The sequence below is a fragment of the Hypanus sabinus genome, chromosome 16 (assembly GCF_030144855.1).
Source record: "Hypanus sabinus isolate sHypSab1 chromosome 16, sHypSab1.hap1, whole genome shotgun sequence".
NCBI classification, from domain to species: domain Eukaryota; kingdom Metazoa; phylum Chordata; class Chondrichthyes; order Myliobatiformes; family Dasyatidae; genus Hypanus; species Hypanus sabinus.
The window spans coordinates 49,868,433-49,891,063 of NC_082721.1; the positions used below are offsets into that span (position 1 = coordinate 49,868,433).

Genomic DNA, 22,631 nt, shown 5'->3' on the forward strand with positions numbered 1-22,631 from the left:
AATCAAGAAAGGAGAGGGAGGTGTCGGAAATGGACCAGGTAAATTTGAGGGCAGGGTGAGGCAAAGTTAATGAAGTCAACGAGCTCAGCATGCGTGCAAGAGACAGCGCCAATGCAGTCATCGATGCAGCGAAGGAAAAGAGGGGGACAGATACCCCTATAGACTTGGAACATGGACTGTTCCACAAAGCCAACAAAAAGGCAAGCATAACTGGGACAACACACACAAAATGCTGGTGGAACACAGCAGGCCAGGCAGCATCTATAAGGAGAAGCACTATCGATGTTTCAGGCTGAGACCCTTCGTCAGGACTAACCGAAAGGAAAGATAGTAAGAGATTTGAAAGTAGTGGGGGGAGGGGGAAATGCGGCATAACTGGGACCCATGCAGGTGCCCATGGCTACACCCTTGGTTTGGAGGAAGTGGAAGGAGCCAAAGGAGAAATTATTGAGAGTAAGAACTAATTCCACTAGACGGAGGAGAGTGGTGGTAGAGGGGAATTGGTTAGGTCTGGAATCCAAAAAGAAGCGGAGAACTTTGAGACCTTCCTGGTGGGGGATGGAGGTATATAGGGACTGGACGTCCATGGTGAAAATAAGGCGGTGGGGGCCAGGGAACTTAAAATCATTGAAAAAATTCAAAGCGTGAGAAGTATCATGAACATAGGTGGGAAGGGATTGAACAAGGGGGGATAAAACAGTGTCAAGGTATGCAGAAATGAGTTCGGTGGGGCAGGAGCAAGCTGAGACAATGGGTCTATCTGGACAGGCAGGTTTGTGGATCTTGGGTAGGAGGTAGAAACGGGAAGTGCGGGGTGTGGAAACTATGAGGTTGGTAGCAGTGGATGGTAGATCCCCAGAGCTGATAAGGTGATGGTATAGGAGACAGTGGCCTGGTGCTCCTTATTGGCTCATGATCGTAGGGTAAATAAGAGGAGGTATCAGAGAGTTGTCGTTGTGCCTCGGCCAGGTAGAGGTCATTACGCCAGACTACAACAGCTCCCCACTTATCAGCGGGTTTTATAGTGAGGTTGGGACTGGTGCGGAGGGAGCGGAGAGCAGAGCGTTCGGAAGGAGTGAGGTTGGAATTAGAACAGGGTGTGGTGAAGTCGAGACAGTTGATGTCCCGGCAGCAATTAGCAATAAAGAGATCCAGAGCAGAGTGTCCATGAAGAAGAAGAGGGTTGAAGACGGGAGAAGGGGTCTTCGGTGGGGGTAGGAGAGTCCTTGTCAAAGAAGTAAGCTCGGAGACAGAGCCGGCGGAAGAGTTCAGCATCATGGCGTACGCGGAACTCGCTGACGTGTGGGTGAATCTTCTAAAATCTGTATCTTTGGATTGTGGGAGGAAAGCAGAACACCCAGAGGAAACCCATGCAGTCATGGGGTGTACATACCAACTCCTTACAGACAGTAGCAGCAACTGAATCTTCAATGCTGGCACTGTAAAAGTATTGTACTAACCACTATATCAGAATGTTACATAATTTTAAAAAATCAAGAACATAAGAACATTACACGCAGTGAGAAGCAAGGAGACCTAATTGTGAAGAGGTTAAAGATGAGAGTATAATACTTAATCTCAGGGAAATTGGAGTTTTGGCTTAATGGTAAAGAGCGAGTATAGAAGCACGGGTTACAATGACCCCACGCTGGGTGATACAGAATGTAAAAGACTAGAGAAGAAATGACCAAAGTAGAAATTAGCAGAATGGTTTATGCTATTAATTTCTGTTTATTTAATTAAATCCCTCAACTTCATCCAAGTCTGCAGATCTTAGTCATGTTTCCATTGGGTCCTTTCGTTGGGAGCTGAGTCTTGAAGATTGCTCAGCCTTGATCAATTGATAAGTTCAGCACATCTGTTACTAAATTGATTTTCATTTTCCAGCATTGGTATCTTTCATCCACTCTCCTGTGTCTTGAGTAAGAGCCACACATCTTCCCTCCTTTCCTAAACACTCCGGAATATCGCCTTTCCTACTTCAACACCGTACAAAGTGTGGAATCCACAGTGGATCCTCCTGTAAGTGTGTGTTGCATATTTTGTTTCCTCAGAATCTATTAAAAAATCAACAGTGCTTAATGGATAATCTCCGGGTTCAAGTCCCACATATCTTAATCACAAAAATCAAAGTTCACTTCATTGTAATATCTAAGGAGTTGGAAGTTGTCAGGGAGTAATTCTGGAGTTATGTGGATATAGCAGATATTAATTCAAACAATTCAAATAAGTTCAGGAAGCTTGCAAGTAATCTTCAGTTTTTATTATAAATTGCAAGTAGTAAACTGAAGTAAACCCCACAGACTAACAGATATGGTTTGCAAAATGGTGACCATGAGATGCTTACATATACATGAGTCAAACGCTAAGACAATAGGGCTGTGTTAATTTCCCTGCATCAATTATGGGTTATAAGGAATTTGGACCATTATAAATGTAATAAGTTCAGGGAAGAGTCCTAGTCAAGATATTTGAACATTTGGAGACTCCTAGTGTAAATATGTAATTCATCCAAAAGTTTTAATGTAAATGGTGTCATGGTAACTATTGAAACTGTGTTAAATCACCAATAGTTACCTTTCATGTTCCAACTGATTTTGATACAAGCTGGAATGGATGGTTATCTGAAGTTAAATTTAATGTCTTCCTTCTCTGGCATAATTTTTAACTCTACTCTTTTCCTGTAAATCAGATGTATTGCCAAAGGGACTTGCATCCATTCAAGCAGTCCCTATGTGGAATACATGGAACATTTCTTGTTACACAACACATCCTAACCCATTTCTGTTACATTGACAGTAGTGCTATTACAGCTTCCCTGCTCTTGTGCAGAACTAAAGTTGCTGTTGCTATCAACTTCCATCTTTGACTCTTAAGTTTTCCCTCAATCTTTATTCCAGGTTGATTATAAATCTTTCCACTCTTTCCTTATTGCTCCTGGCTCTCCAATGATGTTGTTCCAATGATGCCATCTTACATATCAAGACTTCTTAAATTTTACTTTCCCCTCAGTTGTTATTTCCCTTACAGAACTGGGTCTGTAGCATTTAATGCACACCTGCTCTCAGCCCACTCTTCTCACCTAGAATAAAGATGGTTTCCTAGTCTTCACCCTTACTAGCCCCTACATTCACCAGAATATCCTGGCAATTTCCACATCCAACATGATACCACCATCTTACATTTCCACCCTTCTCTTTTTACCATTCTAAAGGGATCATTCTCTCTACATCTTTCTTGTTCATTCTTCTACCACAATCAACATCTGTACTTTTGCCTGTACTCACCAACAGAATTCAGAATCAGACATCATCTCTAACTTAGGCGAGGTGAAATTTGTTGTTTTACAGCAACAGTACAAAGACATAAAATAACTATTATTTACAAAAACTCAATAGTGCAAACAAAAATAGATTAACAAGATGGTTTTCATGGACTATTCAGAAATCTGATAGCAGAGAGGAAGGTGTTTCTGAATTGACTGTGGGTCTTTAGGTTCTTGTACTTCCTCTCCAATGGTAGTGATGAGGGCAAGGGTCCTTAGCATAATCCCAATACTGCTCCTATTTCGCCTGTACTTCCTCCAATTTCATGTACTATATTTAGTGCTACACTTTGTGCCTGTACTTCTACTTTCCTGACCACAGCTTTTCACATCTCAATCCCAGTCTGGTCTGGGTCATTGATCTCTTTAACTGTTCCAAAGCTTGGTGAACAGATCTCACCTCCTGACTTGGTGCATTACAGCTCTCAGCACTCTAAAAACACAAAATGCTGGCAGAACTCAGCAGGCCAGACAGCATCTATTGGGAGGGTGAGTGAGAAACCCTCCTAATGAAGGGTTTCAGCCCGAAACATCGTCACTACCTCCTCCCATAGGCGCTGTCTGGCCTGCTGAGTTCTGCCAGCATTTTGTGTTTTTATTTATTTCCAGCATCTGCAGATTCACTTGTGTTGTCTCAGCACTCTACATTGACTTCAACAGTTTCAGAAAACCAGCTTGTCTTGGAACTGGCCAAGACCATTAATTCTGCTTCTCTCTCAATGACACTGCCTGACCTGCAGAATAGTTTCACTTCAGATTTATAGAATTTTTCTTTGCATATTCCTTATAGGTAATTACTTAGTATCTATGCTACAGTGTGCTTTTTTGGGTAGTGTACAACTTCTGTAGGGATCAGTTGCAAATTATTGGCAGTGACAGATGATTTCTACAAGATCAACAGAAATATCACTGGTTGAATAGGAATCAGCAGGTATTAATAGTCTGGTATATTAGCCCATTAAATTATTTTGAAATCAAGTGAATCAAGTGAAGACCACAGCAGGAAAAACAGAATCCATAATAATCCTTTTGGCCATGTTTATTATATATTTAGAGATACAGCACCGTAACAGGCCCCTCCGGCCCAACAAGCCTGTACCATCCAATTACACCCATGTGACCAATTAACCCAGTATCCCGTATGCCTTTAGAATGTGGGACCAGGAGGACACCCACACGGTCACAGGGAGAATGTACAAACTCCTTACAAACAGTGGTGGAAATTGAACCTGTGTTGCGGGCTATGTAATAGTAAGCACTATTCTACTGTGCCTCCTCTAACTTTAAGACAAACTTTTGGAAATACTTCCAGATTCTATAAAATCATTTAAATTTATACTTCATTTTTTAATATAAAAATGTACCAAAATAATTTAAAGACCTTGGTTGAAGGACTTAGCTTGCAATTAGTTACAGCAAGTCCTGACAGCAGTTTGTTTTTAATCCAGTTCAAATCTGATGATGAATCTATTCGTCAGTTCTTCATTCATTAAAAAGCAAAACTCTTCTAATTGAATCCAACAAATATATTTTTATAGAATTTGCATTAATTGTTCTTTTTATAACACTGATTCCAACATCATTTTGTGCAACAGAACTATACCTTGTTTGTTTAAAATGTTGTCACTTTTAAACACACCAGTCACCCTTGGTCCTTTGAAAGTTTTACACCCTTAATGTTTCAAATCTACTGGATTAAGCAAGGGATCCACAGCTTGTTTAGTTCAAGCTGATACATTCACCATGTGTAACAAGACAATGTAACAAAAATGGAGAGCTCACTTTTTTTAAACTGAATCTCCTAGACACCAACAGCAGAAGAAGATAGTGCAAAAGTTGTTTAAGAAGTTCAAAGATTTTAATAATGAAGCTCTCAGATTGTGGAGGACATTTCAATTGGTTTTGTTTTGAGACCAATGAAAGGATTAAATTATAGGGGAATAAAATCAGTGATGACTGGTCAAGGTTGGAAATATGCAGATCTCACAATTCATCTTTTTTCAGAGTTTTGTCTTCAGTTTCATTTTCCTCCTCTTCTTCCTGTTCTTTGTTTTGGTCTTCTTCTTCTTCTTCTTCTTCTTCCTCCTCCTCCTCCTCATCCTCCTCTTCATCATCTTCATTTTTCTCTTCCTCAGCATGATGTTTCCTTTCTTCTTCATCCTGGCTTTCCTTCATTTTCTTCTCAGGTTCCTGTAAGTAAAGATCAAGAAGCTTCAGCAACTGTTCTCAAAGCCACGCTGAAATCAAAGATAACATTTATCCAAAACACACGTTTTCATACATAACCAAATAAAATCACCCAATTAAAGTATCTTATTTTATTGAACAAAATATACGAGATTCACTGGAACGTCAACAAAAATTCAAATAATAAAGTTTTAAAACATTCTGCTGTACAAATTTGAAATATCCCAATTGTTATGTTGTGCTCCAAACAGCAAGGCTTCTCAATCATCAGTTCTGACTCTAGATATTTCTTTCCATTTGCTAGAAACAGATCAGATCCCTTTCAAGTCAGTTAATAGTGGTGTTGTCCATTTTAATAATTGACATTGAAGTTCTCTTTCAAAATTTGATTCTGTACTTGTGTAGTATTTTTCCCCATATATTGCTCAAATTGGAGGAGATTTTATTCAACAGTTGATAATCTTCAGGGTATTTCCTTATTGAACCTGATATCACTTCATTGAGACTGCAGTCAATAAATATAACTTAAGGTACACTCCTTCCTACATGATTTTATTCTATGTGATTCTGTCTCTGCCTCTGGTGCTGGGTTTATCTACCATTCAAACCAATAATTAAGATGGAGAAGATTGGGACGTTGACTGATAAAATGCAACAGCTAGTAAAACGTTATTTAGATAAAACAAATTGATTGTAACAATTCTGACAAGATAAGGTAGGGATCTCTACAGTTAATAGACATTTTCTGACTCTATTTTGAAAAAAGGCCATTGCTGAATGTAACATCTAGAATTTGATTCATTTTAGCTGAAGGCTACGGTTACCTCATAAGGTAATTGGAAAATGCACCCTAACAAGTGTATATAACAAGTAACCGCTGGTTTTTTACCAGTGGCTTCCAGGAAAGACTGGATGGCAACCGAGGAAGGTCGGTGACGCTGGAGACAGCTGACCTCCAGAAAAGATTGGCATGGGCTCACAAGGCTAGCAACCTCGTGGGCAGCACTCGCAAGAGGGCACCACTCAAGCTACGATTGAACACGAAGAACAATACCCCCAGAGTCTCCGGGGGGGGGGGGGGAGTGGAGGATGAGATTCTCAACGGGACGGACATACTGGCAATGGCCAGGACAGGAAACACGACTACAAGGAAGCAAAAATAAACAACGCTAACCCGAGGGGACTTCACGGTAAGGTGTCATTGCAGGAAAGTCTGCAAAAACATCAGCGGGCTCAAGATGCACCAGAGCAGGTCTGGATGTGGATCCACGGTGACCCAAGTGCAACACACGGACTTGGTATCCGGTGAGACGAAGGAGACTGACAGCCAGGAAGCACCCCACAGAGCTGAAGATCTCTCCGCACTTGAGTCGCCTCAGCACTAAACAACAGACCAAATGAGTTCCACCTCGGCTACCCCAATACATTCATCAAGGAAAGAAAGGATTGTAATTTTTTTTATTGAAGTTCATCATCAAACAAACATTTCCATAAGATGTATTTCAGATATTGTACCGATATATCATATAAATCACAAATCTCCACAAAGTATTTATCTGAGGTACACACTTATAGAAAAGAGTGGAAAGAAAAATCAAGCAAAAGAAAAGAACTATGTACAAGTAGGGAGTGATTTTTTTTTATTTTTACAACAGATTCATTGATTTGTGAGAATAAAATTAGGCCTATGAGGCATTATGTAAAACCATTTTTCCCAGTATGAAGCAAATTGTTCCAAATTGGATAAAATTCTCTTACGTTTGATTGGATTTAATAGCCCATTGACACTAAAAGAAATGAATTTTACCTTGTCCTTAGCCATCTGTATTTATCTGTCAATGTATCATTGAAATTAGAATAAAACTTAATCGATCAACTCCCTGAACAAATAAGAACCAAGAAACGCAAATAACAACAAAAATGGCAATGAACATGAGATTCCAAGGCTGAGGTCTCTGGTAGATGACCCTGCGTTGAGCTAGAGGAAATGTCTAGCTGTGGGGGATAACCCCTCCTACTTGTGAGTTGAGGGCCCCCATTGCAGTATTCATAAAAGTCAGTGAACAAATCCATTACACAGAAAAGATTTCCCTGTGTACTCCTCCTATATATACACACACACACACACACACACACAAATATATATATATATATATACATATACACATACGCACGCATGCACGCACACATATATACACACATTCATTACATACATACACATATATGCACACAAATATGTATTCTCATTTTGGTGGGGAAAAAGGAGTCAGTGAGTGAATAAAGAATAACAACTAAGTAATATAAAATCCACATTATAATAAGCATTTCTCGAGATAAGTATATCACCGTGTACTTTTGCTTCCATTTAGCTTCTCAACATCTTTAAAGTTAGTCAAACCTTATGGCTCTTCTGAAGTGGGTGAGGACTGTCTTTAGGAAACTCCCGGTCTCTTCCTGATATATTTCTCTCGGCCTCCTCCTGTCTCCTGCCTTCTCGAATCTCCCAAGCGGAGCGGGATAATTCCTCGGTCTGGCTTTCCTTCGTTTTAGTCACACTGATGGGCAACCCTCTGGCCTTCATGTCTGTAGTCGCCTCTTCCACTGTCTGGTACAACCGCGTCCCGTTGTCATAAAACACTCGAAGTTTAGCAGGGTACGGAGTTTGAATTTAATTTTTTTTTGCTTTAGTACTCGCTTTACTTCAGAGTATTCTTTGCGTTTCTGCAGGATCGCACGGGGGGGGGGGGTAATCTTGGCCGAAATATATTAATTTATCGTAGAAAAACACTCTCTTCTTACCTTTTTCCGCCTTGGTGCTGTACCGAAGGAATTTAATTATTATTGAGCATGGCTCTTTTGACTTCCAGCTCCACAGCTGGGGGAAGATCCAGCGCGTCCCGCAGTAACTTTCCGACAAACTCCGTCATAGACGAGTCCTCCACTCCTTCGGGAATGTTGTAGATTCTGATATTTTTCCGCGGTGATCTTCCCTCCAGGTCAAGCAATTTACCTTCTTGCTGATGTAATATTTTTATTGTCTTACTCAGTATCCGTTCCACGTTTTGAACGCGATCTTCCACCTTCTCAATTCGAGTCTTTGCCACTGCTATTTTTTGATTGACGCTGGTGAGCTCTGACTTAATATCACAGAGCTGTGCTTTATTTCTTTCTGGACCTCCATTATTTCTTTCAGGATTTTGAAGATATTCACCGCTTTGCCTGAGCGAGGCCCAGCATCCGCCTCGCTAGAACACGGTCGGGTCGGAGAGCTGCTCACTGCACTCCTCTCGGACGCAGGCTCCACAGTGCCACTTTTTTTATTTCTGTTCTTTTTCCCCATTCTTGCCCCTCTTTTCAGTTCAAATATTTTTTGAAAAATATTATATTTGATGGGATAACGGGGCTTAATACGCATTTTTCCGGAGGAGATAGTGACTTAAGCTGCCAATCTCGACGATGATGTCACCGGAACCCTCAGGGAAGAAGGATCAAATGGCCTAGATGGTCAGACAACGTTGCCTGGATGCAGTCCGATGATGATCCAGACGGCATCCTGGAAGTTGCCTTAGCAGGCCCAGTACACAGAAAGATCGACTCACTCACAGCCATAGCGTACAATCTAGCTAAGGAACGATTTGGTCCAATGGAGCGGAGAAGTCAGCCAAGTTACCGTGGCAACCAAATAGGAGGGAAAGGGAGGTTCGTCGATTGAGAGGCGAATTAAAAACGCTCAACAAGAGCTTTAAAACCAGCTCACCAGCCGAAAAAGAAGGTATCAAGGACTTAACCAGCATGCTGCAGGGACAGCTGTGTAAACTCCGGCGGGCGGAACATCTTCAACAGCAAAGCAGGAAGAAAGAGACAAGGCGAGTACATTTTGTGAGAGATCCATTCAGCTTCACCAGGGCTCTTCTTGAACAACAAAAATCTGGTATACTGTCCAGCTCGAAGCCAGAGATAGAGGAGTTCCTGCGGGAGGCACACAGCGACCCAAGGAGGGGTCAAGGTCTAGGAGCCAATCGGGCTGTGCATAGACCGGAAAAACCATCAATTGAGCTGAATGTGAAGGAGCCTACATGGCAGGAAATCCAGGACATCATCCGGAAAGCTAAAGCATCGGTTGCCCCAGGCCCAAGCGTCATACCTTATAAGGTGTATAAGAAATGCCCAAAACTTCTTTGGAGGCTGTGGAAGGTCATGAGAAAGATCTGGGCCAAAGGTACTATTCCATCAAGTTGGAAATTGGCAGAGGGATGCTTTATTCCAAAGGAAGAGGATTCCTCCACAATTGCCCAGTTTAGGACAATTTCCCTCCTGGATGTGGAATGTAAGTTTTTTTTTTCTGTGCTTGCAAGAAGGTTGATTTCTTACATAACGCAGAACTGCTATATCAACACAATCATTCAGAAAGGTGGCCTGGAACACACCTCAATGATTAGCCATTTGATCCGTGAGGCCAAGCAGAAAAAAGGTGACCTAACAGTTGTCTGGTTAGATCTCGCATATGCCTACGGGTCTATTCCATATGACCTCATCCTAGAACAACTTGACCACTACTACATCCCAGTGGCTATTCGAGACATGATCACCAGCTGCCTAGGAGGATTCAAACTCAGATTTACATCAGCTCATTTCACAACTAGTTGGCAGGACCTCCAGAAGGGGATTGCAACAGGGTGCACCATCTCCCCCACCCTATTTATTATGGGAATGAACCTCCTAATATCAGCAGCAGAAGACGTAACCCGTGGCCCAACACTGCAGTTGGGCAGTGCCCAGCCAGCTCTATGAGGGCTCATGGACGACATCACTATAACAACTGTGTCACATGTCCAAGCAGGATGAGTATTGGAAACCCTGGACAATGTAGCCACTTGGCTGAGGATGTCTTTCAAGTCTTTCCAGGCGTTTGGTGATCAGAAAGGGCAAAGTAACTCGAAAGTTTAGCCTCCAAGTTCACGGTGAGGTCATCCCTTCCATCGAAGATAAAAATCGATAAAATGCTTGGGGAAGTGGTTTAATGTGTCACTGACAGATGGGGCCAATGTCATCAATGCTGTGAACCAGACAGACGAGTGGCTGAAGAAAGAAGATCGACAAATCCGGACTTCCCAGTAAATTCAAGACCTGGCATTACCAATATGGCCTTCTGCCCAGGCTTCCCTGGCTCTTCACACTTTACGAGTTCCCCATGACTGCCGTAGAGGGCATCGAGAGGAAAAGCAACAAGCACCTGCAGAGATGGTTAAGAGCTCCCCCAAGCCTCTCTTCAGTGGGCCTATATATTCGATCCAGGCAGCTGCAGCTTCCCCTGTCCTCTGTTGTGGAGGAATGTAAGGTGGCTAAATGCAGAGCCTTATGAAGCTTGTTAGATTCCAATGACGACCTGGTAAAGCAAGCAGGTGTTACAACCAAATCTGGGTGCAAGTGGGCAGCCAACGCAGCAGTAGAGCAGGCGGTGTGTTCTCTGAAGCTGCGAGATATCATTGGCAACCCCCGCGTCGGGCGGCAAGGCCTCGGCTCCGTTCACTTCCAGCAGTGGGGAAACGCAAGCGTAAGGAACAAGCAAGACATGGTACAGGCAGATGTCAAAGGAAGAGAAGCAGATGTCAAAGGCAGTGGAACGTGTCCCAGGATACCTGGACAAAATGGGATCTGCCCAAGTGTGAGATCTCATGGGTAGAGTTATGGAGACTGGAGCCCTTCTGTATTTCCTTCCTCTTGCGATCCATGTATGACACCCTTCCTTCGCCATTACATCTGTACACATGGGGGATGAGAGAGGACCTGAACTGTAAGCTCTGTGGTCAAAAGGGGACACTGGCTCATGTACTGTCCGGGTGTAAAACAGCTCTAGTTCAAGGGTGGTATAGGTGGCACCATGATAAGGTGCTGCTGGCTCTTGCTGACACACTAGAGCGAGACAGATGCAAGAAGAGGACAGCTGGCCATCACCTTCATCAAAGAGGAAGCCAGTCCTATCACAACCAAAGGCAAATCTGCTGCTAACGGCTAGGCCCTGGGAGATGAGGGTCGATGTGGGAAGGAGGCTGCAGTTCCCGGAGGTGGTGCACACAACCCTCCGCCCGGACATTGTATTGTGGTCAACAGAAGACTGGAAAATAATTCTGTTTGAGCTGACAGTGCCACGGGAGGAGGGATGGGAAGAGCCCACAAGAGAAGGGCCTTGAAGTACCAGCCCTTAGTGCAGGAGTGCAAAGACAAAGGTTTGGCAGGCATGGTTGTTCCCTGTGGAGATTGGCTGCAGAGGTTTCCCAGCCAAATCAGCATGGCAGTTGTTGTCAGCTCTGGGCCTGGATGAAAGGAGCAAAAAACAAGCAGCTTGTAGGATGGGGGAAGAGGCAGAACGAGCCTCTTGTTGGATTTGGAGTAGGCAAGAGGAGGGAAGCTGGAAGCCAGGAGCAGATGGGCAGTGATTTGGCCACCACTGCCAGCCCACCATCTGGACAGTGTTCTAGTTAAGGGTCAAAACACTCTGTGAAGGTTGGGAACCACCTGATGACATCTGCTCCTGGCTGGAGGCTACGGTTACCTCATAAGGTATCTGGAGAATGCACCCTAACAGGTAACATCTAGGATTTGATTCATTTTAAGTTCTGATTAAGATTAGTTTGCTATTAGGGAAATACCAAACTGGAATCTAAACAATATTGCCCCATTTTCAGAGGACTTTATGTACAGATGTACCTCCTGTGAGGATTTGGGCTGGTGTTGCAGGGGTGGTCTTTTCACCAAGTGGGACACTTCCGGTCACACCTCTTGAAGCTCAATTGACCCCACCCCTGACAGAGAATTCTAAATGTATACCCCTAGGTAGGACTAGAAAAATCAGTGCACTTATTAAGTGTCATTGAAGTTGATGGACAAACAAATAGGACAGCCTTCGTGATAAAATGTGCTGCAGAGCCAACATATTAAAATTAATTTAGTTAAGTAACTCGAATGGGAAAGGTTTGTGTGCAAATTGAAATAATGGATACCTCACCTTTGTCTTTTGCCAGGTCTCATTTCCAAACTCTTCTGCATATTTTTCATCATCAGTAATAAGAAAATTATCAAAAATAGTTCCTGATTTCACCTTTAAAATAAAAGAAAGGAGAAAAGTGATTAGCCAGGGTTGTGAGCATCCACTTCATGCAAATCAATGTCAGTACTTTCAGTGTCACACTGTTTAAAGGTTGTACTCACCCACTTCATTAGCCAGACATGCCAAAATTCAGTACAATCATAATATATCACAACAGTTACAACATAGTACTGGGGATGGACAGAAGACACTATTCTTAGCATTCCAGTCTGTTTGTCAAAATTATCATCTGAATGTGGTAATGTCTGAATGATGCTACTCAGAGCAGAGCCTTAATATTTAAAAGTCAGTCTGCATTACATCCATAACTGCCTGACTTAGAAGTACAAAAAATGTCAACACCAAGACAAGGATGACACAGTCATTGGACCGCACAGAGGAAGAAGCGAGCTGGGCCAGGTGGTGATCCCCAGGAAACACTGCATTGAATGTAATTAGGTACTGGGCAAGAACCTATAAAAAGAAGTTAGGGACATTGTGGGAGTGGCCATTGTGTGAATGGGCCAGTGTTGGAGTGGGGAGTTGAGACTTTGGCATAGACGCTTAGGAAAGGTGTAGGCCGCAGGTAGATATTTTCTTGTTATTTATTCCTTCTCTCTTCTTGCAAATTTAGAGCAGTGAGGATGGCAGGCTAGGTATTGGAGTGCCCCTCTTGCAGAATGTGAGAGGGCAGGAAGACCTCCAGTATCCCGGATGACTACACCTTCAAGAAGAGCATCTCGCGGCAACTTCGAACAGAAAGTATTAAGGAGTTGGGAGTTGGAACTGGATGAACTTTGGATCATTCAGGAGGCTGAAGGATTGATAGACAGAACATATAATGGTAGTAACACCCAAAGTGTATGACACAGGTAACTGTGTGACCGTCAGGAGGGGAAAAGGGGATAGGCACACAGTTCAGAGTACCCCTGTAGCCATTCTCTTCAACAACAGGTGCACTGCTTATAGGATACTGTTGTTTGGGGAGGGATGGGGAATGACCCAACAGAGAAAACCCACAGCAGTCGGGTCTCTGGCACTGAGTCTGGCTCTGTGGCTCAGAAAGGTAGGCGGGAACTGTAGTGATAGAGGATTCGCTGTTAAGGCAAACAGAAAGGAGGTTCCGTGGACAAGAATGAGAGGTTTGTAACTGAACCGGAAGGGTCCAATATCTTCACTGGATGGTTTACTAGTGCTGCACAGGTGTGGGGTGGGTTTAAATTATAGTTGCAGGGGGATTGGAACCAGGGTGCCAGAACAGATAGTGAAACGGTCGTGGTAAAGAATGTTGTCAAACCAACATGTAAAGTCAGAATCAAAAGGTTGAGCATGGTGGGACTAAAGTTCTGAGGGCTGGATGGGCTTGAGTTTGTCAGATGTGTTCAGGAAAGTTTCCTTGATCAGTAGATAGAAGTACCAACTAGAGCAAGTGTGGTACGGGGTCACCTATCAGGGAATGAGACAGGGTGAGTGACAGAAGATTGTGTAGGGAAACACTTTCAAACCAGTGATCATAATGTCTGGAGAAAGTGTACTTGATAAATGGGAGGCCTTGGTCAGTGGACTTTGTACAGATTACAGAGGAGGAGATGTTTGCCGTCTTGAGGCAAATTAAGGTGGATAAATCCCCAGGACTTGATAAGGTGTTCCCTCAGATCCTGCAGGAGGCAAGTGTAGAAATTGCAGAAGCCCTAGCAGAGATATTTAAAATATGCTTAGTCACGGGTTAAGTGCTGGAGGATCAGAATATAGCTAATGTTGTTCCGTTATTTAAGAAAGGCTGTAAGAATAAGCGAGGAAATTATAGGCTGATGATCCTGATATCAGTAGTGGGAAAGTTATTGGAAGGTATTCTAAGGGACCAGATACATAGTATTTGGATAGACAGGGATAGTCAACAAGGCTTCGTGCATGGTAAGTTGTGTCTAACCAACCTTATAGGGTTTTCTGAGGAAGTTACCAGGAAAGAGGATGAAGGCAAGGCAGTGAATGTTGTCTATATGTACTTTAGCAAGGGGTTTGACAAGGTCCTGTGTGGGAGGTTGATCAAAAAGTTTCAATCACTTGGCATTCAAGATGAGGTAGTATATTGGATTAGACAGTGGCTTCCTGGAAGAAGTTGTTGTAGATGTTTGCCTCTCGGCTGGAGGCCCGTGACGAAGGGTGTGCTGCAGAGATCAGTGCTGGGTCCTTTGTTGTCTATCATCTATATCAATGATCTGGATGATAATGTGGTGAACTGGACCAGCAAGTTTGCAGATGACTCTGAGACTCGGAGTGTAAGGGACAACGAGGAAGGCTATCATGAGGTATACAAAATGATGAAGGGTAAATGCAAGCAGACTTTTTCCACTGAGGGTGGATGAGACTAGAATCAGGGGTCTTGGGTTAAGGGGAAAGGCAAAATGTTAAAGGGGAACATGAGGGGGAACTTTACTTAGAAGGTGGTGAGAGTGTGGTAGGAGCTGCCAATGCAAGTGGTAGATGTGGGGTCAGTTTCAAACATGTAAGAGAAATTTGGATAGATACATGGGTGAGAGATGTATGGAAGGCTATGGTCCAGGTGCAGGCCAATAGCACTAGGCAGATTAATGACTCTGCACATACTAGACAGGCTGAATGGCCTGTTTCTGTGTTGTAGTGTCAGAGACACATTGGGTCAGAATTATCTGTGGACTCTTAGATGTTACTCTGTGTGTTGAATTTGAGCCTTGATCCCAGATGCTTTCTATAAGGCCAGTGGTGGGTGGACTGCATCAGCCAAACTTAGTAGAAGGAATTGAGGGTTAGCAGGGATGAGAGGAGGAGAATTTAGGAGTGGTGAGAGGATTATGATATGATAGGAAAAAGTATAATATCATATTAGGATATGAGAGGGTTGGGGGGTGGTGTTGAAGTGCACTCAGCTCAGATGACCTAGACTGAAAAAGAATGGCAAAGGTCTGATGCCATACAATGCACTATTTAGTGAAGGTGTTAGTCATGGTCTTGTTCAATGACAGAATGGTTGAGAAGCAATGAGGCCTAACTTGCTTCCATGTTTTAAAGTCCTTATTGCAATGCACTTTTTGGAGCACAAGCCAGTGATTAAACTATCAATCTATTTGCATCACACTGCCATTAAGCAAAGCCCGCCAGGAGTACTGGACCTGACATTATCCCCCTCGAAGTAGACATAATCCTGAATTTGCAGTATCATATAAATCTACAATTTACTCTGGAAGTAAATTAATCCATCTCCCTTGTGATATCAGCGACTTCGCCAAGCCAATTATTGAGATTAGGTTATCAGCACTCAAGAGTTCCAAATGGATTAAATGAACAAGAGTGTCAATTACTAAATTATTTCCCTAAGTGGTTAGGAATACCAGCAATTACTGACCTGCCACAAATCCAGGCCAATTACACCAATATTCTGGAATTTGTAGAGGCTGGTATCAGGTGTATATTCCGGGTTGTCAATCTCTGGATGGACCCAGTCACCTTTGTAGTTTAGGTTTTTTAACTGTCTTGGTTTCCATTCACCCTAGGCCAACAATGATCAATGAGTTTATTACCACAAGAAGCAACCAGTCTGCTATTCTTTAATACAATGTACAAATATCCCAGTTACACGTTAAGATGACTGAACAGTAGGTGGGCCTTTGAGAGTAATCAGTTTGTACAGTTTCAGTTTGGTGATGTTCCACTCCACACATCTGTGAGAAACAATCATTTATAATTAATCAAAATAGTGAAGCATTCTAACTGCATCTCCACTATTAAAAACTGAAACAAGGTCATATTCCACTCTGGGAAAAGTAGGGAAGGATGGAATACCTTGAGCTGAAAACAGGTGAATAACTTATTTTTGCAATCAACAAACCACTATTAATGTGAAAATGTAGTATTAAATATTTCAATAATAACTTTTCACATGTAATATACTTCATCCATATCTTACTAAGATGAACATCTTCCTTCTGTTAAAGGGAAATTATGGGCCTGTTTCTATGTTGTAAATTTTATATAATACAAACAGCTGTAACTACAAGTTTCACTGCCATACCTTGTATTCTGGGTTAGGAATCATTGGAGGCTCCCACTCACCATCCATTTCTTCATCCCAGTCTTCTGGTTTCTGAGCCTCAGGATCAGGAATATTCTCTGGTTTATCCCAATCCTGCATTTGTTAGCAGAAAGATGCTTTAATCAAATCAGGTAAGACCCCCTGTAATGGCTTTTGTTTTTAATATCTTGCAAAACCAAATATCACTTTATTCTTAGATCAGTGGTTTTTTTTCATCCCATCCTCTCCCTGTAACTTTCCCACAAATCCATTGCTAACAATATTGAGGGAAAGTTAAGAAGTTTGTTATGATCAGAGTAGAGCAGTTTCACAATTTCCAGCTATATTGTTTTTAAATTCTGCCAGTAAAGGGCACAAAGATCTTCGTTAGTTCGATCTTCATGCCCAATGGAAAAACTCTCTGTGGCAAACCTAAAAAAATGAAAACAATTCTGTACCATCTACACAACAATGATGCACGTTTGTCACTGCAGGACAAAACGAGGGCCTTTTCCCAGCAATTGCAGATGGAGCAAGGCAACACAATGACAATTACTGGAATCTTACCTCTGGTTTTTTATCATTTTCATCATCAATTGTCTCTCTGTCATCCCAGTCCTCTGGTTTCTTTGCTTCTGGATCCTTGATCTTCTTTGGTGACAGGAAATCCCAGTCATCCTCCAAAGTGCCTGACTCCACTTTTTCACTGTCAATTTTAACTTCATATGTCTGATCAGGTTTGAGGATTAATGTATAGAGGTGGGTTAGCTCATCATCCTGCCGAGAAAAATAGGTTCTGTGCAATACTGGTCATGTGCTGTCTCAAGCAAATCACTCCAAAACCCATGCTGTATCAAGCAGTTAGTGCTGCCTTCTTCTTTTATACAGGGAAGCGTCAAGTTGAAGCTAGATCTTTCTTGTAGAGAACCCGGGGTAAAAAGCATAGAAACTACAAGTAAAAATGAAAACTATCAGAAAATAAAAGAAAAATTAATTTTTTTTAATGATCAGTTTGTGGCATAGCACTCCTGTTTCATCTGTCCTTCAAGTTGCCTCTGCCATTTCAATACAGAATGGAAATAAAATGAGAGGTCATTCTGGCTTGATGAAACATGATCTTACTATTTCTCACCTTTAGGTTTCCAGGTCACACATTGTTCCTTAACCAGATCCCAGGCAAACAAATCCATTCCCAGACTCCATTTAAAACTGCAGACTAAAGTTTATTAGCATCAAATGGAAAGCATGGTCTCCCTATTCGTGCTCCCACTTCCTCACATGTCCCAGTCAACCCACCAGGTTGCTAGGGTAACTGTAAATTATCCCTTATGCTGGTGATTGGTAGAACCTACTGGGAGTTGGTGAGAATAAAAAAATGGAATTAATGTAAGATTAGTGTAAGTGGCTGGCAGATGGTCAGCATGGACTAAATACACCAAAGGGCTTGTTTCCATGCTGTATTGGTTTGTATAAACCTGTAAACTTTGATCTCTTCCCTCTTGTACATTTCACCACTCTAATTTGCAGACAATGCTTTGGAGCCTGACAATATATTAAAAGAATTCCACCTTCAAGGTTTTCCGTAAAATCCACTTCCTTGGTTAATCTTGTGGCTACCTCCAAATTCCTTTAGAGTCAGTTTCTCTTAAAGCGATGTGAAATACTTTGTTCAGGTAATTTTTTTATTATATAGTTTTTATTATTAATACTCACCTTACATTTAATTTCTTTCTTGATGAGGTGGTTTTTGCTTTTATAGTTGAAAATTACATGCACTTTCTTTGTTATATATCCACAGATATCAGGACCTAGGACACCAAATAAACAGACAAATTCAGGTTTGATGTGGCCACTGCTTAAAATATGCTTCATTTGCATATTAGAAAATTTGTTGTTTATGAGACCTCATTGTCTTTAAATAGCATGTACTAAAATAGTTTATTAGATTCAAAATGCTTTAGAGTGTTGTGGACCTGGCACAAAGAAAGCAGTGTATTCAGGGCACTGTATGGTGAGGCACAGAGTGCATATTGTTGAGCACAATGTTCAGATATTAAAACTGCTTGTGATGTGTCCTTGATAAAGTTTAAGAAATCATAGTAAATCCACTGAATTTTTGATTGTCAAATGATCTATGAAATAGTAATCAGCTTTGCTTCACATTAAGCAGATGACACAGGCACAATAGGAGAGTTTAACTGTTCACATGCATTTCTTAGTCAAATCCTAGTCACCAAACTCAGTCATAATTTATAGATTCCTTTCAATTCAAACCTATTTGATATTGATACAATCAGTTTATATAGTCAATTTAATTCAGAATCAGCTTTATTATCACCAGCATGCGTCAAGAAATTTGTTATAAAACAAATTCCTTATATTCTTTATAAAACCAAATCATTACAGATGCTGGGAATCTGAACTTAAAGAGCAAATGCTGAAAATATTCAGGCCCATCAGTATATATAGAAAGAAAACACAATGATCATCAGTATGATTTTTTTTTCTCTTTTTCTGTTCCTCCCTCTGCCTGTCCAGCATTTCCCATTTTCATCTTCATACAGTGTTGACTTTGCCAACAGGTTCAGTAAACTCACCGAACATGATATAATACTTAGTTTCTCCATGAATGTCTTCCTGATCCACATCTGCTGGAAAGAGCTTGATGTAACCTCCACCACAGTCAATCTTCTGCTCATGTTTCACAGTGAACTGAACAATAAGGGTTTTCCCCTCATTGCTAAATGGTTCAAATCTTGCAGACCGGGCATAAAATTTAGCATCCTGACTAGTCTGAATACCTATGATGAATTGAAAATATGAACGTTGAAGTTACAGCCAGTTCTAAAATGGCAGAAGCATACTTGGTACTCCTACGAAAAATAACACAGATGGCTGATAAATATGGGCCTATATCAATAGAAGCAATTATTCATTTGGGTGAATGCTAAAGGTGATTATTACACAGGCAAACATACACAAACACCTATACAATGCTAGAAAGGGTGATATAAGGAGAGGCAGCAAACTTAGATCCTCCTGATGTAATTGGAGTCAAATTTTCATGATACACAGACAGAAAAGCAAGTTACAAGGATGCAGAGTATAGAAGTTGCTGTACTTCTCTGTGATTATGTGATATACATAGGCTATGTGATTGGGGTAAAATTTGAAGGATAAAGTGTAACTGGAGATTATACACATGGTAGGAAGAATGAAAAATAGAATGCTGTTTAAATGGACCAAAGATGCTGTGATAGTGAGGGATCACAGTGTATTGATACATATTTATATATTCAAACAAGTAACTGGAAAGGCAAATGGATTGGCCTCCATTACAAAGCAAAAGGAATTTCAAAACAGGCAAGATTTTCTTCAGATAGATTAGGTATTTGTCAGACCACTTCCTGTAGTTTTGCTCTAGTTAAATAGGGAAGGTACAAATACATTTGAGGCAGTTCGTAAAAGGTTAATGAGGTTGATTTCTGGTTTGATGTTGCTGACTAATGGGGAAAGATGGAATCTATATTTAGTGCAATTTAAAAGAATGAGGTGAAACACAAACAAGATTCTGATTGGGCTTGAAAAGATAGGTGCTGAGATGATGACTTTACTTATGAGGACATCAAGAAATAGGGGAGATAGTCCTAGAATAGGGGTCATTAGCTAAGATAAAGATGAAAAATATCTTCTCTCATGGGGTGGCAAGAATCAGGGAATGATTTACCTTAGAAGACTGTGACAGCCAACAGAAACAAAATTTTACTGTTTGGGGAGAGAAGAGTTATGGACAGCAAAGTTCAATTTTCAAAGTACATTTATTATCAAAGTAGATATCCATATATAACCTTGAGATTCATCTTCCTGCAGGCAGCCAAAAACAAAGAAGTGTAGCAATGTGCTACACACAGCGCTGAAATAACGACACGCAGTCGGTAAGTCATTTTGAGATTAGTTTATTCAAACTTTGCAGTGCTGGCATTTAATCCCTAACGCCCACCCTCTCCGGGCGGAAATTATGTCAGAGGTGCATTACCAAAGTCTCTCCCTGCGCGCTGGCTATTTGTGAGTCGGTTCGCCTGCGCAGAAAGTGGGTTGCCACATAACCCCCCCCCCCCCCGAACCACCGATACACCCCCCAATGTCCAGTCTGGATCAGCCTCTGTTTGGGAGGTCTGCCTCTGCGCTGCAGTGCCTAAACCTCGACCGGCTGCGCCGTCCACATGGGCTGGTTTGAGTCAGTCCATCGTGAAAACCTCCTCTCTCCCCCCAATGTCCAGAACATACATGGACCCTTTGTTGTTGATCACCTTGAACGGCCCCTCGTACGGCCGCTGTAACGACGCCCGGTGTCCGCCCCTTCGTACAAACACAAACTTAGAGTTCTGCAGGTCTTTGGGTACATGGGTCAGGGTCCGTCCGTGCTGTGAAGTTGGTACGGGAGCCAGGTTGCTGAGCCTCTCGCATAGTCTGTCCAGGACTGCTGCGGGTTCTTCCTCTTGCCCCCTTGGGGCTGGTATGAATTCACCTGGGACGGCCAGGGGTGCGCTGTACACCAACTCGGCCGACAAGGCATGCAGATCTTCTCTGGGCGCTGTGTGAATTCCAAGCAGGACCCAGGGAAGCTCGTCCACCCAGTTAGGTCCTCTCAAGCGGGCTATGAGAGCCGACTTCAAGTGACGGTGGAAGCGTTCCACTAGTCTGTTCGACTGTAGGCAGTAGTGTGGTGTAGCTGCGTTCCCAACAGGCTGGCCACAGCCGACCACAGGCTGGAGGTGAACTGGGCGTCTCTGTTGGAGGTAATGTGGGCCGGTACCCCAAAGCGTGCTACCCAGGTTGCAATCAGTGCTCGGGTGCAGGAATTGGCAGATGTGTCGGTGAGCGGGACCGCCTCTGGCCACCTCGTGAACCAGTCTACCGTAGTTAGGAGGTACTGCGCTCCTCGGGACACTGGTAAGGGGCCCACGACATCCACATGAATGTGGTCGAACCGTCAGTGGGTGGGTTCGAACTGCTGCGGCGGGGCTTTAGTGTGCCGCTGCACCTTGGCTGTTTGGCACTGCGCGCACGTTCTGGCCCATTCACTGACCTGCTTGCGAAGTCCGTGCCACGCGAACTTGCTGGAGACCAGCCAGACGGCTGTCCTGATAGATAGGTGCGGCAGACCGTGTATGGAGTCGGACTCACTGCCTCCAGGCTGCTGGGACGATGGGGCGAGGTTGGCCGGTAGCCACGTCGCACAGGAGGGTCCTATCAGCTGGGCCTACGAGAAAGTCCTGCAGCTGCAAACCCGAGACTGCGGTTCTGTAACTGGGCATGGCTGCCATGAACTGTGGTGCCAGAATCGATGGAAAGCCAGGATTCTGGTGAATTCGTTGTCCGACAGCGTGATGGAGTCCAAATGTGGGGCTGGCAACTTGGTTTCACCCAGGGAGAACGTCTGGAAAGTCTCGGCATGTACCAGTCTTTTCCTTTGCAAGTCGACCAGCAGGCTGTGAGCTCACAAGAAGTCCGCCCCCAGGAGTGGTTGGGCCACCACGGCCAGTGTAAAGCCCCACGTGATCCAGCTGGCGCCGAATTGCAGCTGCACTGTGTGGGTGCCATAGGTCTGTATCGTGCTGCTGTTTGCGGCCCTCAGGGTGGGTCCTGGCTTCCTGTTGCGGGTGTTTTACCCTGTCGGGGGCAAGATGCTGATTTCCGCTCCGGTGTCGACCAAGAAGCGGCGTCCCAACTGTTCGTCCCAGACGTACAAGAGGCTGTCCTGGCCCTTGCAGGGCAGGCAACAACGGCAAGCTTCTGTGCCCCACGCTGGTGATAGAAACACCACTGTTCACTGTCCTACTCACTCCTGCCTCTGTGTTGTGAGCACCCCCCTGCTGGGCCTGGTCTGGTCCGCTGCTGGGCGCGTGGCCTGGTAATCTGACCGACGGACGCCACACTCTCCCTCTTGGCTTTCCACAGCACGTCTGCCCAGGCCGCCACCT

At 43.1% G+C, this 22,631-nt stretch overlaps 1 protein-coding gene across 1 annotated transcript in view; it reads right to left on the reverse strand.

The window, feature by feature from the left end:
- Nucleotides 1–2,253: 2,253 nt before the first annotated feature.
- Nucleotides 2,254–22,631, reverse strand: part of LOC132406282 (calreticulin-like) — a 32,713-nt gene continuing 12,335 nt past the window's right edge. Inside the window, exons 3-9 of the mRNA XM_059991708.1 lie at nucleotides 19,245–19,448; nucleotides 18,361–18,455; nucleotides 17,215–17,424; nucleotides 16,648–16,761; nucleotides 15,982–16,125; nucleotides 12,519–12,611; nucleotides 2,254–5,515 (exon numbers count right to left, since the gene is read on the reverse strand). Of these exons, the coding sequence (XP_059847691.1) occupies nucleotides 5,309–5,515; nucleotides 12,519–12,611; nucleotides 15,982–16,125; nucleotides 16,648–16,761; nucleotides 17,215–17,424; nucleotides 18,361–18,455; nucleotides 19,245–19,448 (1,067 nt within the window). The 3' untranslated portion in view covers nucleotides 2,254–5,308. The remainder of the gene's footprint in view (nucleotides 5,516–12,518; nucleotides 12,612–15,981; nucleotides 16,126–16,647; nucleotides 16,762–17,214; nucleotides 17,425–18,360; nucleotides 18,456–19,244; nucleotides 19,449–22,631) is intronic.